This window comes from Papilio xuthus, unplaced genomic scaffold (assembly GCF_000836235.2).
Source record: "Papilio xuthus unplaced genomic scaffold, Pxut_1.1 DF827597.1, whole genome shotgun sequence".
NCBI lineage: Eukaryota > Metazoa > Arthropoda > Insecta > Lepidoptera > Papilionidae > Papilio > Papilio xuthus.
In genome coordinates this window covers 2,078,498-2,095,136 of record NW_013531052.1, presented here as the reverse complement: position 1 = coordinate 2,095,136, position 16,639 = coordinate 2,078,498, and the positions used below count along the sequence as shown (strand labels likewise).

General features: G+C 32.8%; 3 protein-coding genes across 3 annotated transcripts in view; all 3 read left to right on the top strand.

Annotated features, from left to right (window-relative positions):
* The first annotated feature begins 105 nt into the window (after positions 1-105).
* On the top strand, positions 106-1,878 carry LOC106118163 (myb/SANT-like DNA-binding domain-containing protein 4). The gene is made up of 6 exons (XM_013312725.1): positions 106-444; positions 556-747; positions 871-936; positions 1,030-1,183; positions 1,306-1,459; positions 1,718-1,878. The coding sequence occupies exons 1-6, from the start codon at positions 241-243 to the stop codon at positions 1,752-1,754; spliced, it is 807 nt and encodes a 268-aa protein (XP_013168179.1). The 5' UTR covers positions 106-240; the 3' UTR covers positions 1,755-1,878.
* Positions 1,879-2,218: 340 nt separating this feature from the next.
* l(2)37Cd (general transcription factor IIIC subunit l(2)37Cd) lies at positions 2,219-4,866 on the top strand. Its single transcript, XM_013312691.1, has 8 exons — positions 2,219-2,427; positions 2,506-2,713; positions 2,783-2,888; positions 2,964-3,246; positions 3,318-3,528; positions 3,897-4,072; positions 4,368-4,550; positions 4,761-4,866. Exons 1-8 carry the CDS (start codon positions 2,317-2,319, stop codon positions 4,863-4,865), a joined length of 1,383 nt encoding a protein of 460 aa, XP_013168145.1. The 5' UTR covers positions 2,219-2,316; the 3' UTR covers position 4,866.
* Positions 4,867-5,624: 758 nt separating this feature from the next.
* LOC106118282 (clavesin-1) overlaps positions 5,625-16,639 on the top strand; it is an 18,979-nt gene continuing 7,964 nt past the window's right edge. Inside the window, exons 1-2 of the mRNA XM_013312901.1 lie at positions 5,625-5,733; positions 7,833-8,081. Coding sequence (XP_013168355.1) covers positions 7,854-8,081 — 228 coding nt within the window. The 5' untranslated portion in view covers positions 5,625-5,733; positions 7,833-7,853. The remainder of the gene's footprint in view (positions 5,734-7,832; positions 8,082-16,639) is intronic.

Below are 16,639 nucleotides of genomic sequence, written 5' to 3'. Positions count from 1 at the left end.
GTATATAAAATATCTGCCAAAGCATCAGTAGACCTCTTCCTTTACTTGCTCTTTGACATCTACTTCTACTGTCAAATTGACAAGCGGTGAATGAAACAAACAAAAATCAAAACAAAAATAAAATTGTTTTGTTAATCTCTATTTTAAACAAGTACTATTATATTATTAGTGGTAAAAGGAAAACTGAAATGTACTTATAAATCTTTAATTTATTAAGTTTTTCTTTAAGAAAGTCTTGTCATGGAAAGACGAAAAGCAAGTCCTGAGCAGTTAAATATGCTCTTACATTTTCTAGAGGAAGATAAGGAATTAGCTGTTGGTAAATTCACAGGCTTAGAAGGCCGAATAAGGCAGACCAACGCATGGATTAAGATAACTGAGAAGTTAAACGCAAATTCGGGTTTTGGCTCTGGCGCCATAAAAACTCCTGATAAGTGGCAGCAGGTTAGTGCATTGAAAAATGCGTGCGCTGTCTTCTAATATGCATAACTTTTATACTCAATAAATCAAAACTTGAAACCTTGTAAGAAATACAATGCTAATCTTTTTTTGCAGACTTGGCGGGATTGGAAATCTAATGTGAAGAAAAAAGCTTTTAAGATTCGAAGAAATCGTTTTACACCTGGCTGTAATACTAATACCCAGCTTACAGAGGCGGAGGAAAAGATTTTAAGATTAATTTGCACAAATACTGCAGTATTTGGTATACCAGGGGTCCCTGAAACTAGTGTTACAAGCAACATAATGGTATGATGACAATTGTTAAGTGTGGTCTGCACATAGCTTAAATTTAAGAGTATCTTTTTCCATTAGTGTCACTAGTATGTAGTTGAAATGTTTTGTACTTATTTTTTAAACAACAAATTTTAGACTCCTACCCAATCCAGTGGCATCAGTGATGATTTGTGCAACATGGAACCTACTACAAGTAACATAGTAAGATAGTTTTGTTTCTGCTGTTGTATTATGACAATATAAAAACTTTAAGAGACAGGTTAAAAACTTAATATTATGGTTGTAATATTTTAGAAATGGCCAACAAATAATAATTTTTCACAAGAAGAAATAGATATGAGATTACAAGATGGGTTGAACAATGTTATAGATGTAGGCCTTGGTTCCAATGAAGTAACATCTGCACCTGTGCCACAAAAACCTCTGTGGAAACGGGGAAGATCAACTAGTAAGTATAGTTACAATATAATAAATGTTTGAAACGATAGCCCCAAACATCCTACTAACTTCAGAATAAACAAAGTATATTTAAAAATTTGTAACTAATTTTAGAAATGATTTTCTTTTCAGGACATGCCCATGACCGATGGATAAATTTAGAAGAGGAAAGAATAAAAGTAGAGAAGCAAAATTTGCTTGAAAAGAAGCGATGTAACAATATAAGATTAAAAATAGAAAAAGACAGACTGGAAATTGAAAGGCAAAGGAATGTTTTATTAGAGAAGTATGTTTTAGTGCTTTTTAGATAAAATATTATTCCATTGCTAATTTTAGGCATAAACTAGGACTTTTGGATATTTTTTTTGCCTAAATAACAAGTAAAGTAGCTGGCCATTAGCGATAAAAACCTTGAAATGTTTTTAAATTTATTTTGTTATTTTATTTAGAAGTATTTATATTACAAAATTTTTAGAAATAGTAATCCCAGTGTAGAAATATGATCAGAAAATTTGAAACTATAATGATTATAATTTAATTTCAGATTAATCATAGCCGTAGAAGCTGCCGTGCATCGATAAGCAAACATGATTGAAGTCAATAATTTTTTTAATTAAAATCTATAATATTAACATATAATTTTTGTCCTATAAATGTATAAATGTGATATTAATAAATAAGCATAATGTCTACGATCAATTATGAAGACTGTGTAAATATATTAATAAATATACTTATTTTTTTATAGTTTCTTGTTTCAGTTTTATTAACACCATAACATTAACGAGCTTGTGCGGATATATTCCTAAGACTTAAAATTGTTAGTTACTGAAAAGAGTCCGCTGTGTTTCATTGTTGTGCGAAAATCTGGTCAATAATTTCAAACAATTGGACAAACGTTGTGCTTATGTTATGTGTCAACTACTCTTTGCCATAATCATAAGTGGTAAAATAAGATTATTAAGATCCAAATAAGATATAACCTAAAAGTCTATGTTATAAGGTCATAAATTTAAAAAAAAATGTCAAATAGAAAATGTCACTGTCAGCTGTCCTGAAAGGTTGATTTTAGGTTATAGAGTTGTTTATTTTTAATAAAGAAGACATTCATATGTGAATATACTTTTTCATTAAGAAATTTAGATGGATCCGAGTAATCTTAAACGAAATCTAGTGTGTGTTTTGTTTCCTGGAATTGTTAAAAATGAAGAAAAAGCAGTGCAATGTTTGGGCGGTCCAAGAGGAATTTCACAGGTTTTTATCTGTTAACACTTAACTTCATATTTAAATTCATTTTTAAAAGATAAATATGAACACATTGTTTTCTTGAAGGTGTATTCTCAGCCTACTAAGAAGCGTTTAGGTCTAAGCTTCCAACCTGACAATCCTTTTGTAAAGAAAACATTTGCTGATTGCAAAAAAACTGCTGGAGTTCTACTTAAAGTTAAAGTAAAGAAGACAAAAGTAGATGGAAAAGATACAAAACAAGTTATTTCCACAACACTTCTTGGTTCAGTTAAGGTTATATATAAGTTTGAGGGTGAGTTTGCATATTTGCTAATGATTAAAAAGTTTATATTTGTCACTTATAAACACTTCTGGCTTTCAGCAATGTGTGATTTCCAGTATTTACCTGTGAACAGTGAGGGAAAAGAACCTCAATGTATATTGGAGAAGATTTTACCATCAGGAGTAGACACATTTGACTTTATGGTGTAAGTTAAAATTATTGTAAAAAAAAATCTGAATATATTTATACATTTTTACAACATTTAATGATTTTTTTACAGGAAACCTTCACCACTATTTATAGTACCGCCAAACTTTACTAGGTTTGATAAACCCATAAATTATAACTATACTGACAAAAGGTTTGTTATCAAAGAACACCATGAAAATCCTGATGACATTCATCGTAGAGCACGGACTGAACGTGGTACACCACTTTTACGGTATACTTTCAATCTGGATGATGACTTAGCAACAGAAGCTCATGCTTATTATGTAAAACAACTGGATATTAAAAAGGTTATGTACCCACCACTGCAGCAAGAATTTGAGACAGTTAAAAAGGTACATATAAATTAAAAATAATGCAACTAAGCATTTATTTCCAATTTGGTTAATAAAAAAAATTGTTTTAGCTTTTCGAGGAGAGACCAATCTGGTCACTGAATCTCATTAAATTCCATACAAAAATAAGATTATCTTCCCTGAAAATAATAATGCCTTGCCTGGCGATCTACATGAAGGATGGACCTTGGAGAATGTTGTGGGTTAAATTTGGCTATGACCCCAGAAAAGAACCAGCAGCAAGAATTTATCAGACATTGGATTTCAGATTAAGGCATACAGGTAAAGTATAAAATGTATGTATGTTTTACAGCATTTTTTGTAAAATTATAATATGTGAAAACTTTTTTTAAAAATTTATTTATGTGGTAAAGTTCTCTTTTCGCTTGTTTGAATTCTACTTGACACTGTCTGTTTCTATTGGACAGCCTCCATAAGCGAGAAACTCTGATAAGATAGAATCCTTTAAAGGCTAGAAAAATATCTTGATTCTAACTTATCCAGTAATGAGTTGGTGAATAATTATGCATCTATTTCTTATAATCAATTTTGGACTATAATTATAAGATTATATCTATACTATGTACAATGACGACACAAATATTGCGAACTTCGGCTGATTTTTAGTTATGGTAGAAATATTGTTATAGCGGGTGTTCACTCAATGGTAATGACGCGAGATAAAGTGGTGCACTACAAGAAAGCTGTGCGTGTACGTCAGCTGCGCAACGAGCGCGAGGAGCCACAGCCTACGGACGACGTTAGTGAGGGTGCCGTGCGTTTTCGACCTGGTATGGCGCCCTCACAGCGACAGATATTTTACCAGGTTGTGTAACGATACATAAAGTTAAGTTAAGTGATAGGGTATAACAATTGTGTTAATGACGCTAGATAGGGTATACAAGGTGTTTCATGTATATGGGAGCTTCACATCCAATAATTCTTCTTTACCAATACTGATAAAGATATATAATAAACTTTTTTGTTATCTAATTAAAGTTTATTTTTGTTTTGTAATTTCTAAACTCGATTTGACATCGTAAATCTAAGTTAAGTTGTAAAACTTAATGACTGACATGCGTCAGTTAACATTTATTTATTAACTTAATATAAAACTGTAGTACTGCGACGTGCAATTGCCTGAAGTGGAAGAGATCCTGGCGGTGGAGCCTCCGCCGGGTTACTTGTGCCATGAGAAGCGCGGCTGGCTGCCGCCAGACACCGACCAGATCTGTCGCGACCACATCTTCAGATATGTGAAGCAGACTCTCCTCGCTACACACAGTGCTGACTTGAAGTTAGAGGTCAGTTAGAATAAGCTCATTATGTAAGATTAGCTGTCGCCCGCGACTCCGTCCGCGCGGGATTAGGATTTTTTTTTAGTAGCCTATGTATTCTTCCAGACTATGTTCTACATCTATGTCAAATTTTATCGAGATTTATAATATTAGTGAGATTATATTTTCTTGAAAGACGTAATTTAGTTCGTATAAAGATATTATATATATTTCCAGCAAGGGAGCTTGGAAAGCTGCGATGAAGATTCAAGTTCTGATGATGACGATGAAGGCAGCATACCCCCCAACGGGTCGGACGATGTTTCAGCACCTAATCAATAAACTAAACAATGTTATCCTTGTTGTTTTATTTATCTAACACAAAAGTTATTTTTGTAACAACCCTATAGATAAATATGAAAAATAAAAAATGCCTGATAAGTTATCTTTTGTCAGTTATCCCTAATGATTACTAAACTTTCCTGTTAACCCCCACGTCCCTTTATGTAGAGAAATTTCGTAATTATCTCTTTATTAGTTATCTTACACTCACTTACTTATAAATATATAAAAATCATGACCCAAAATAGTAAGAAAATCTTTTAAAGGATTTCGAAGGTCAAAACTACTATGTTTGTAAAGAAGTTTACATGACTACTTCAAGAAAAGAGTGTATTGTTTCCTAAAGGTTGGTAACGCATCCGACTGACATTTCAATATTTCTTAGTGGAGATCAAACTCAGGACCTTGTTTTAATTTTTTCAATGGCTTACACGAAGTAATTAGCTCACTTTAGTTGACCTCGTTCAAATTGTTATGATTAAACAAAGTAGCCAATATAAAAGAAAGGATATTATATTTTTGATGTATTGCAAAATAATCTTAACATATTAATTTTAAAATCTTTTGTCTACCACATTCATGTTACATTTTACGCTTGTAAGCTACTGCCCTTTTGTTCCATGTTAACGGCAAGTCGAAAGTCCACGTAGGGTTTGGTATTGTTTACCCGCGCTATCTGAATTTCCGCCCCTCTTCGACCTTACGGTGGAGGCGCCGATGGTTCTGTGGGCACAAAGCGGTTGTTATCGCGCACGTATATAACCGCTCGGTCGCTGCGCGCGCGCACACTTGCTCTACTCTCTCACTGCCGTGCTATCGATTTCCCGCCCTTTCGTTTCGACCGGCGCGCGAGTTTCCCGCGAGTGAGGTTAGTGTGTGATTTTTCACTAAATCTATGTTTCAAGGAATATTGGAGCGTGGCTTTACTAGTTTTTTATTTCATTATTAATTTTCTGTGTCGAGTATGCTGCAATAAGCGGTCATTGTTAGTGTTTAAACGTTCACAATAACGTATTCCTTTGTTTTTTAATCCACTATCGGTATGTAATCCAAAAGGCTTGTATCTTAGACTAAATTATTATTCTTATCTTAATTATATTAAAGTATTAACTGTCTATAATGATGGCTGTTAAATGTTTTTTTATTAATTGATTAAAAAAATATTTAAATCAAAAACGAAATCATATTTTTGTTTCATTTAATTGGTGGTAACCTAAAGGTACTTAATCTTTATTTTATAGTGAGATGGAAAAGAAAGTGCGTGCTCTAAACTTCTAATACTACCGATTTTTCTACATGTTTAAGGTTTTTGTCATTGAGTAACTTAGTGAAAAAACGTATTTCTTAACTCTAGCTCTGTCTGGACTAAAATAATTTTTATGTCTATAATAAGAGAATTAAATGTAGATTGACATCAACAGCTAATGTTGTTTTAAGTCGAAAATTAGGTAAAAGATCTGATTATATTTTACAATCAAGGATAATTAGCTTTAAAGGAGATAATGAAAAGAAATTTTATTATCGAGGACGTAATATGATAATGTTGATACGTACGAGTTCAAAAACATATTGTTATCTCCTTTTTTTCCAAAAGAGTGAAAGGGATGGTATGATTTTGCGTACATGTTTCGGTAGTGAAAACCTATTACAAAACATGTGAAATACAACTCAGCAAATGTATTTGGATCAAATGTAACACAATACCCATCCTCGTGTAAGGTTTAGTGAACTAATATGATTTAAAGTTACATTGTTATGTCTATCACTAGCTATTTTTAACTTCTCATATTACATTATTATGTCTAGTTGATGTTAGAGAAAATAGACTTTTGCATATTATGTATCAAACTAGTTGTCGCCCGCGACTCCGTCCGCGCGGAATTACAACACTTACTAAGTGTTTTAATTCCGCCTATGTGTTCCTCCAGATAATGTTCTACGACTATGTCAAATTTCAGCCAGATTCATGCAGCATTCATTCATTTATATATTTTAAAAGTTTTATCAAATTATATTACAACTAGCCGTCGTACGCGACGTCGTCCGCGCGGGATTAAAATATAGATAGTAGCCGATTCTCAAACCTCCTGAATATGCATACAAAATTTCATAAAAATCAAGCTATTTCGGAGGAGTATCATAACTAACATTGTGACACGAGAATTTTATATAGACAATTGTTAACTCTTAAAAACTTTTATAGGAATTTATTTGCTTGGAATCGAACCTAAAACTTATACGAATTACAATATTTTATTCGCATTGTAATACATTAGCAATGCACATCATGAGTCAAGGTCTTATTAAGTATGCTTCACACGTGAGGTGTCGAAAATAAGGCTTACTTACCACTGCATTTAACAATATAATTAGACGCTAGTTTAGTATATAAATAGCAATGTAAACGAACCCTATGTAATTAAGATATTGTATTTAAAATAAATTTAAGAAGTGATACAATTAGTAGTAAGAAAGTTTTCTTATCTTTAACCCAATAAGGATAGATAACCAAGGTCATTAGAAGTTAAAGATAACCCTATCAGTATAACCATGTTTATTTGAATATTAAAATAATTGTAAAGGGAGTTGTTTATCCACATTTTTTTCTATAGATTATAATCATAATTCGAAGTCTTTAGAACCATAAAGTCGTTCAAAAATGCTGTCGCTCGCGCGAAAAAAAAAACATAACTAGTAGCCTCCATGTTCTTTCAGGCTATGTTCTATATCCCTGCCAAATTTCATCGAGATCTGTTGAACTGTTGTGGAGATCAACAAACATTCATCCATCTAAACATGTGCATTTAAAATATTATTAGTAAGATATGATGGTGATATCTCATTTAAGTATTATATTAAAAGTGGAATAACAAATTATAACGCACAATTTAAGTTTCAAATCATCACGTGTCATTAGGCTATTGACATTTCCAGTACAGTTTCATATGTTTTATTAATTCCTTGCAGACGGCGCAGTAATACGTCACAATGAGTAGCAGTGAATTTAAGCTAGAGCGCAATGTCGAGTTATCGCCGGAGACAAAAGCAATCGCTGAACAGGAGTTAAGAGAGACACCGGAGAGAGTCCGCGAGGCGCTCGAACGTCTCAGAGAATTGCTGAAGGAGAACAAGGATATCTACTTCGGAGATGATGACGAGCTACTAACCATTTTCCTTCGACCCTGTAAATGGTATCCGGAAAGCGCACTGGCACTCGTAAGTACAATTTTTTATTTATAACACGACTAAGAAGGGAGTTACATTATAAATGATAAATGATTCCTATCTAAAGGACGAAAGTTTAGTGAGTCGACAACACATTAAGTTATGGGTAACATAGAGTCACATTTAAAGACAGGGAAATGAAGACAATATTCTAAACAGTTTATTCGTAACAATAAAGTTATTTTTGATAACTATCACTGTATGGAGACAAGGACTAGGGCAATAAGTACTAACGGGGTCGCGGACGCTCTCGTCCCGATGCGTCGGAGGAACAGAGAGGTTTAGTGGGTATGCCTCCGCTATGGAGGAGAATCCCACATAACTACCGCGTCACCCCCGGGGCGCGCAGTATGTATAAAGCATTCCTCTCTGGAAAAAAAGGGCAATAAGTACTTATTTTTTAATCCTGATAGAGTCGTAGTAATCGTTACAAGAACTTATACTAGTTTCCTTTTTTGTTCCTATCGAATTGGATTATAACAATGTTAGTGATATACGATTAGAAAACATAGATATATAAATATATAGAATATTCTAATATTGTATATGTAGTGCTTGTCTTGAATAATATAATTTTTGTAAATTGTTAATTACACTTTATATGAAATAAAAGATAAAAGATTAAGGTTTTGTATAACGTTTTAATTTAATATCTTGATAATTTAAAGCTTTCTTACTTTGGAAAGTATCATTTATAATATACATATAATTACTGGGCGTGTATATCTTATGGCAAGATGGCGGATTTTCTCCTGGCGCGGGAAAAAGTTTGTACCGAGTATGGATATTAATGTAGTTTTAGCAAATTTTTGCTCTGCTGCACCACTGCACAAATATATAACCATCTCTTTCTTTTTCTTAAAATAAATTAAGATTAAGATACAGATAGTATTTTGGCAATAAGAATAAATTAGTTGTCCACGTAGTAATTGTCTGCAACATCTAAATTAACTTTCGAATGTCGAACGCGTCTTTTCAACTGCTCTTATCTCTGACCGATACCGGGCTAACAATCGTATCTTTATTTGTTGTGAGTTATTGAACTGTCCCAAAGATATTTATACTTTCGGATAAGGTTGCTACGATTACTGTAAATATTGATGTAACCCACTGTTCATACAATTAGTTTCAACAGTTAATATTTAATAAAAAGACCCATCGAGTTTTTATTGTTTATAATTGTCAAAAAATTATATAATAATTATTTTTTGTATTTTTTTATGTAAGTTACACAGATTTGCTATTTGATTTTATAAAAATTGTTTTCACAGAAGTTGTAAATGGAATGTTCACTGTAGTTTTTGAAACAGAAAAGTTGAAAATAAATCAAAATTAAAAAGTTTATTCAAAGAATTACTTTGGTAATTATGAAGTATTTGATCTCAATTTTATTTTACGTTATTTATAGATTTATTGTTAAGAAAATTTTATCTCTAACCGCATTTAAGACAAACATTTCCATTAAAAACAACCCTTTGTTGCTATTTAGCTTATCAGGCGTACATTATAAACAACGTGTTTATAAACATGTTATTCTATATAAAGTAGTTTACAAGTCAGAGACTACAATTGTATCAAAGAGGTTTTATCTTAAAAGATAATTACAAAGAAATTATACTTATATTATAAATGCTAATGTTTAGATGGATGGTTGGATAGATGTTTGTTAGAAGCGAGCTTATCACCACCTCAAAGGCCGGCAACGCATCTGCGGTTCCGCTGGTATTGCTGATGTCCATGGGCGTGGTTGAACAACTCGGTGTTCCCGCTGCTCGTTTGCCCCCTTCTATTAAAAAAAAAGTATCTCTACAACGGCTGAACAGATCTTGATGAAAGTTGGCATACATATATAATATAGCCTGGAAAAACACATAGACTGTTATTTTTTTATTCCGTGCGGACGGAGTGGTGTGTCCGCTAGTTACAAAATAAAGTGTAAAAAATAGCCCTTAAAACTTTAACCAATGTAAAGAATGAAATGAATATGTTGTTTTAAATTAAATAATTTGAAATTAGTTGACATATTTGTATAACCTTAAAAAGCGCAAGTTTTAACAAAATTAGACATAAGAAACTGGTCCAAGCGGTCCCTTTGCGTTACACAATATGGAGATGGTGTAACAAGAAATGTGTTAGTGGTGCTATGACGAAACGTTTTACTTCGATAAATCGAAACAAAATTAAGTAACAATGTTTTTATATTGATAAAAAAGGTATAAGTGCCAACCCTATTGACGGATTACTGTATGTATGTACTTTTTACCGCGCTTTTTTTGCTGTCAAAATTTCAAAACAATGTATCGAATTATTTCAAATTAAATTAGGGTTTCCAATCTTGAAACATTTTTCATCCACTTTGAAAAAACAAAGATAAAATCTGTTTTTGTAGAAGATGTGTATATATTCATAAGTAAAGTTTTACTTTAAGACATCAACGGATAATAGTGGTTTCAAAATATTTTTCCGACTTTTCCTAACATTTGACCTATATGCAATTGTATGCGCATGAGTAATTGAATGCGCAGAAAAGTAAACAGTGACTGTCGTTTGTTCGTATTTCATTTGTCCATTTATATTGTAGCTTAATCTATTAAAAAGAAATTTGTTAGGACTCTGATTTAGCTTAAACTATAAAAATATAGATTTCCGATCTTCAGAAGACTCTACCCCATTCAAAACCATTTTTGAATTGAATTTGATTGACCATAGACAATTTTGTTAGTAGTGATAATAGTTTAGCAAAGTATTTAAATCAGATTAATTATTGTTATATTTCCTCAAGTAAATTTTCGTTTAAAGTACACGGTTTTGAAATTGACAATAAACATTTGAATTTTTTTATAATGAGTTCTTTATTCTGATATTCGGTAGAGTATGTATCACTGCTTACCAAGAATCGAAACGTTAGCATCAGTAGCTACGTGATACGATAACAGAAATGGTGTCAAAGGGCATCGAATAACAGATAACACGAGTTGCCATCGCCCTGGTGACATTACAAAGGTCGACATTTATAAGTACATATAAAGAAAGATGGGGAGAATTATGTAATTTAAAGAATGCAGTTCTAAAAAATATATTTTACTTTATTAAACACATTAGCTGTCGCTCGCGACTTTCGCCCGGAATTTAAAAAAAAACTTAATTAGTAGCCTATGAGTTCTTCCAGACTATGTTCTAGATCTATGAAAAATATCAGCGAGATTCATACAGCCGTTCTTAACATACCTTCAAACAAACATGCATCCATCTAAACATTCGCATTTATAATATTAGTAATAAATAAGATTTCTTGTAGAATATGACTTTGATATCATTTGAATCATTCGATCACTTTGATTGTTAGTGTTTTATTTAGACATAAAAACTATATTGCATTCGTGTGATAATGTCACAAATACATTTCAACTTGGATGCGTATGCGCATTAATGCGGATGCGCTGCAACGCATAAAGGAAAAAACGTATATAGAAACATAATTTTCATGGCTACCGAGCTAATTCTAAGTTGATTTTTATTGCTTAGTAAGCTGTCATTGCAAATAGATTTCAACTTGATGACTTCCGTTGTTTTGCTTGAAACAATATAAATTAATTAAGAATTAAATAATATATAAGTAATCGATTTTAAATTATTGTTTGTAACATTAGGTCAACGATTGTAAAGTTGTTTTATGTTTTTGAATTTAAAAGCTGTTATTGTTGGTCGTTATTATTTTATTAGTATAATAATTTAACATTTATTTGTAGATTATTTTATTGATATGAAATAACGCCGAACACGTTAGTTAGGCAAAACAAAGACATATGTACATATGCATGGTATTCAAAAGTCTTATTAAAGTTAAGTCTTTAAAATATACCTTAAAGTAATGATAAATAAAAACAAATACATTTTCATGGTTTAAACTTAACACTGTTTTCTTACCATGGCCTTAACATGGTAAGAAAACAATGTTAATGCTGGATAAAAATCAATTATAACGTACACTTTAAGCTAAGACACAGATGAATTTATGGGGTCTGCACCTTAGCCTTGGTCCCCGGGATTTGTCAATCTTCCGACCGTATTAAGTACAGGTTTTTAAAATAAATTATATAAATAATGTATAGATGCGAAATCTCAACAAACGACCTGATACATAATTAATGCGGCGAAGAAACTACGGCTTGCCGCACGCCGCTGACCGCTGTCCGCTGCCGGTATCACGTTGAACATTAGTAACACAAGCGGTTGATTAGAATTATAAAATGTTAGAGAAAACAAACGCTCAAGGTTCTATTTCAACAAATGGACAGTTGGAACCATACATTTTGGAAGCACTGAAACAGTCGCTTTAATTCAAACTATTTTATTGAAATTCCATTTTCAGTCTAAACAAATATAAAAAGTATTAAAGGTTAAATGAGTATGGGGGGTCCTTATTAAGCTTTTGACCAATACTTGTAGTACTTAAATTTTTAGTAAAATACGCTATTTTTAACAGCAATGAGACACTAATAGAAGTATCATTGAGTTGTTAACATTTTAACGATTAGTGTAAATAGTGTCAAGTTCAAACTCGTGTACAAATTCATGTCAAGTATTTGATGCATTACGACTTTAAATATATAATGTTAGATAATATTCGAATATAATTTCTGTAATTTTGAAGTGTAAAATTATTTACTTTAAGTGTAAACTTTGTGTAATTTTTTAATACCTTGACATGTCTCAAACAAATCCTTTATTTAACCTTTGAACTTTTAACGTACACATATTTATAAAAATACTAGCTGTCGCCCGCGACTCCGTCCGCGCGGGATTATAAATAGATGTTGGCCGATTCTCAGACCTACTCAATATGCTCACAAAATTTCATGTGAATCGGTCAAGCCGTTTCGGAGGAATATGGGAACGAAAATTGTGACACGAGAATTTTATATATAAGATTTATATACGTAATTCAAATAACTCTTGATCTCAATTATAAATATTTAATTACTATAAAATAACTAGGTTAGTTACTAACTTATAATCACGTATATGTGAATGTATAAACAACTTTACAGGAAATAGAAAAAAACATAAACAATGATTATACATTACATATGGAAAACTATTAATTGAGATATAAATAATATTGATAATAATAATGATACGATATCCAACTAATAATATAAATGCGAAGGTTTCAATGGATGGATATTTGTTTGAAAGTATCTCCAAAACGGCTCAACGGATCTCAATGAAATTAAACATACATATAGATCATAGTCTGGAACATAGGATAATTATGTTTTTTTTTAATTCCCCACGGACATTCAAAGTTCAAATTAGCTCGCCAAGACAGAGGTCTGAGTACTAATCAATTTATTTAAATTCAAATGCATTTTGTACAGTACACGATAACAGTTATCCGATTATCAGGCAAATGCTGCGAGATAATCGACACATCTGCAGTTATAAGGATGCAGACGTATCTTGTTATTAGTCTAGTAACGGACCACTCAATAACGGGTTCCAAACTACCATGTATCATTAAAACACCGACTACTATAACTACAGTACACACCACTGATCTTAAATCTTACTTACAACATCCTTCCATCTAAACTTGTGCATCTTATGAATGTTGACTAAGTCTAACTAAGTATAACTGATGAACTTATCTAGATATCTGGAACAGAGATATATTATATTCTGGAATAGTTTTTAGGTTACTATCTGTTGATTTCTGAGACTAAAATCTGTGTATAAAACTTGTCATCCCTGTCTTTATTGGGTTTTTAGTCTCAGAAATCCGTGGTAAATCAGTTTGTTTTATTCGACGCAGACGAAGTAGCGTTCAATAGCTAATTTATATTATGATAATTGATAATGATGTTATAAATACTGTCTTATCCTGCGCATAACTACCAAAATATTATGTTAGTCGCGTTGTTTGAAGTTTGAATTACTAAATCGTGAATCACCGAATATAGGGCAATAAAGATCTCAACCTTTGTCCTATTGAATTGATCGTAATAAGATATAATTGTTATTATAAATTGAGATTGTCCATAATTACTCATTATAGAATGCCATCCATCTGACATGATCAAATATTCGTCCAATAAAGTCAAAAATATAAATATGTATGAATGTAATCGTCAGCATCATCGCGAATAAGAGTATCTTTGATTCATGAATTGGATGCAATTTGTTCTATCATTTTTTATATCATTTACTCTATGATGACATTCTCATTGAAATAATGTCATAGAGTAGTTGCGTTGCAGATGGCCATTTTTACTTATTTGTAGGTATTTTGTATAATATCGGATTTTATGAATCATCCGCAACATAGAGATGGAGATAGGGATTTGAACTTTGTTGCGTTTTTTTTATATTGTTGTGACAGAAATAGTTATTGATACAGAGTCACGTAGGTATCGAGTGCGAGGTCCATGTGCAATCAGTATCAGCTGATAACAGCCGGATGTTCAGCATCGTTTCTAACTGCACTCCTAATGTGCATTACATGTAAAGATGTGATTAAGAATTAATGTACATATATTACTTATAGTTTAGTTGGTTTAGATTTTTAAATCGGCTGCCGTTCAAGCTGCATTAGTGTAAAGTGAAGGACTTGCTAAGGGTATGTTTTGAAATTCGTAATTGCAACTCGTATATTGTTTTTTTTCGTACAATTTAGAGGCCTTGTTTTCCTACAATTTAGGGGCAACTTGTTAAGCGTGTTAATGACAAAAGTGTGAGGTTGCGACGGATATTCTATATTATATTTTAGCGTCCTTGCTATTATAATGATATTAAGCAATTCGTAATCACCGTTTGAGCCTTGACAAACAAATGATTAGTGTAGATAATAAGCGAGCCAAGCTATCTGAACACTTATCGTTCAACGATAATATTTGACTGAGGTTTGTAAGATAAAAAACATCCTGTATCCGAGCAAACACTTTAGAACAAAGGGAAAGGATCTAAAGATAATGTAGACTGAACAGACTTTAACAGGATCCACATCCTGGCATAACGCAAAATACGAGCTAATTGTGGTCTTGGTACAGAAACAACAGTCCTCTTCTATTATATAATAGCAGTTGCCCGCGACTTTGTCCGCGCGGTAATAAAATATCTAGTTAAAAAATATAGCCTTTTTCACCCGGTGATAGTGTAACTTTCCAACTATGAAAGAATTTTTTAAATTGGTTTAGTAGTTTCGAAGCTTATTAAATGCAATCAAACAATCAAATATTTCCTCTTTATAATAATAGTAAACTAGTAATAATCTATTACTAGCCCAGTGGCTAGCTGACAGTTAGAAAACATGATTCTGGGCTCACAAAAAAGGTTAAATACTCTGGCAAATTTAAACGTGTTCATGTTAAATACGTAGGGATGCCCCGATTTTTGCGGTCCATCTATAGCCTTGCTAGGGTTGTCCACTTTTAACAATAGATAACGCTTTTGATTTTATATTCAATAGCTTCTTTTTTTTACTTCTACTTTTTATTTTTTAAATTCTATCGTAATTCTAAAATCTCTTTGCTCATGTATTGCTAAAAATAGCATAAGATTAAAATGTAGCAACGCTAAACGCACTATGTAATTCGGTCAACGCAACTTGTGAGCGCGCAATTAATTTTAATAACAGTGTTAAGATTAGGCAAGACGGTGCGTCTGAACCATAGAGCCAAACGTGGCTGCCGACCCATTCGCAATCAGTCGTTAACCTGTATTGTGCAATGCAAAACATGCTGACAGAAACAGGCCCAGTGCCGTAAACGTATGTAACTATGTTATAAAACTATATTACATATACAAGGTCAAGATTTTACTTAGCTTAACTAAGTTAGTAAAGTTATGAGAGCTGTAGCCTGCGACCCCGTCCCACGCTTAATTAGTATCCTATGTGTTCTTCCATATTCAAGCACTTTTCATCAATGCAACCGTTCTGGAGGTACCATCTAATATCCATCCATCCATCCGTCTACTCATCCATACAAACAATAACATACATCAACAGTAACTTTTGTTAATATCTTGTGATTTTTCACTGCTGGGACATCGAAATAAAAACATGTTACCGCGCGCGCGCAAACACGAGTCACTTGTGTCCGTTTATTTTATTCGGTTTTTCAGGAAAAATGTCTACTTCTGACTTGCAAACTACTTTACGTGATTTATCGAAGACTGTGGCAATGTTGGTAACAAAAATCAACGAGCAAGCAGTCGCGATTAAAGCGCAAACTAAGAAAATAGATGATCAAAAACAGCTGATTGAAAAAAATTTTGTAATAATTAGTGAACAGAAGAGGGTAATCGCGAATTTAGCAATTAAAGTGGACAAGCTTGCTGCGGTCGCGGACGGCACGAAGAAGGGGACAGCAGCGCCGTCTAGTGCAACTACGTCGCCGAGCGCAACAGAGACAGCTGCAGGCTCGGGGGAAGCAGGGCCGGTTACCCGCGCTCGCCGCGCCGCGCAGCGCATTGAATCTAAGGGCTTGATCACATCGTGCGTGCAGGGGCCGAAGCGATTAAATACTGCGGATGCTCCCAAGGATAAA

Bases quoted from the DNA above. Each gene is read 5' to 3' on its own strand.
- LOC106118163 (XM_013312725.1), top strand. From the start codon at position 241: ATGGAAAGACGAAAAGCAAGTCCTGAGCAGTTAAATATGCTCTTACAT. The intron at 445-555 runs GTTAGTGCATTG...CTTTTTTTGCAG, and splicing joins CTCCTGATAAGTGGCAGCAG to ACTTGGCGGGATTGGAAATC. The intron at 937-1,029 runs GTAAGATAGTTT...GTAATATTTTAG, and splicing joins AACCTACTACAAGTAACATA to AAATGGCCAACAAATAATAA.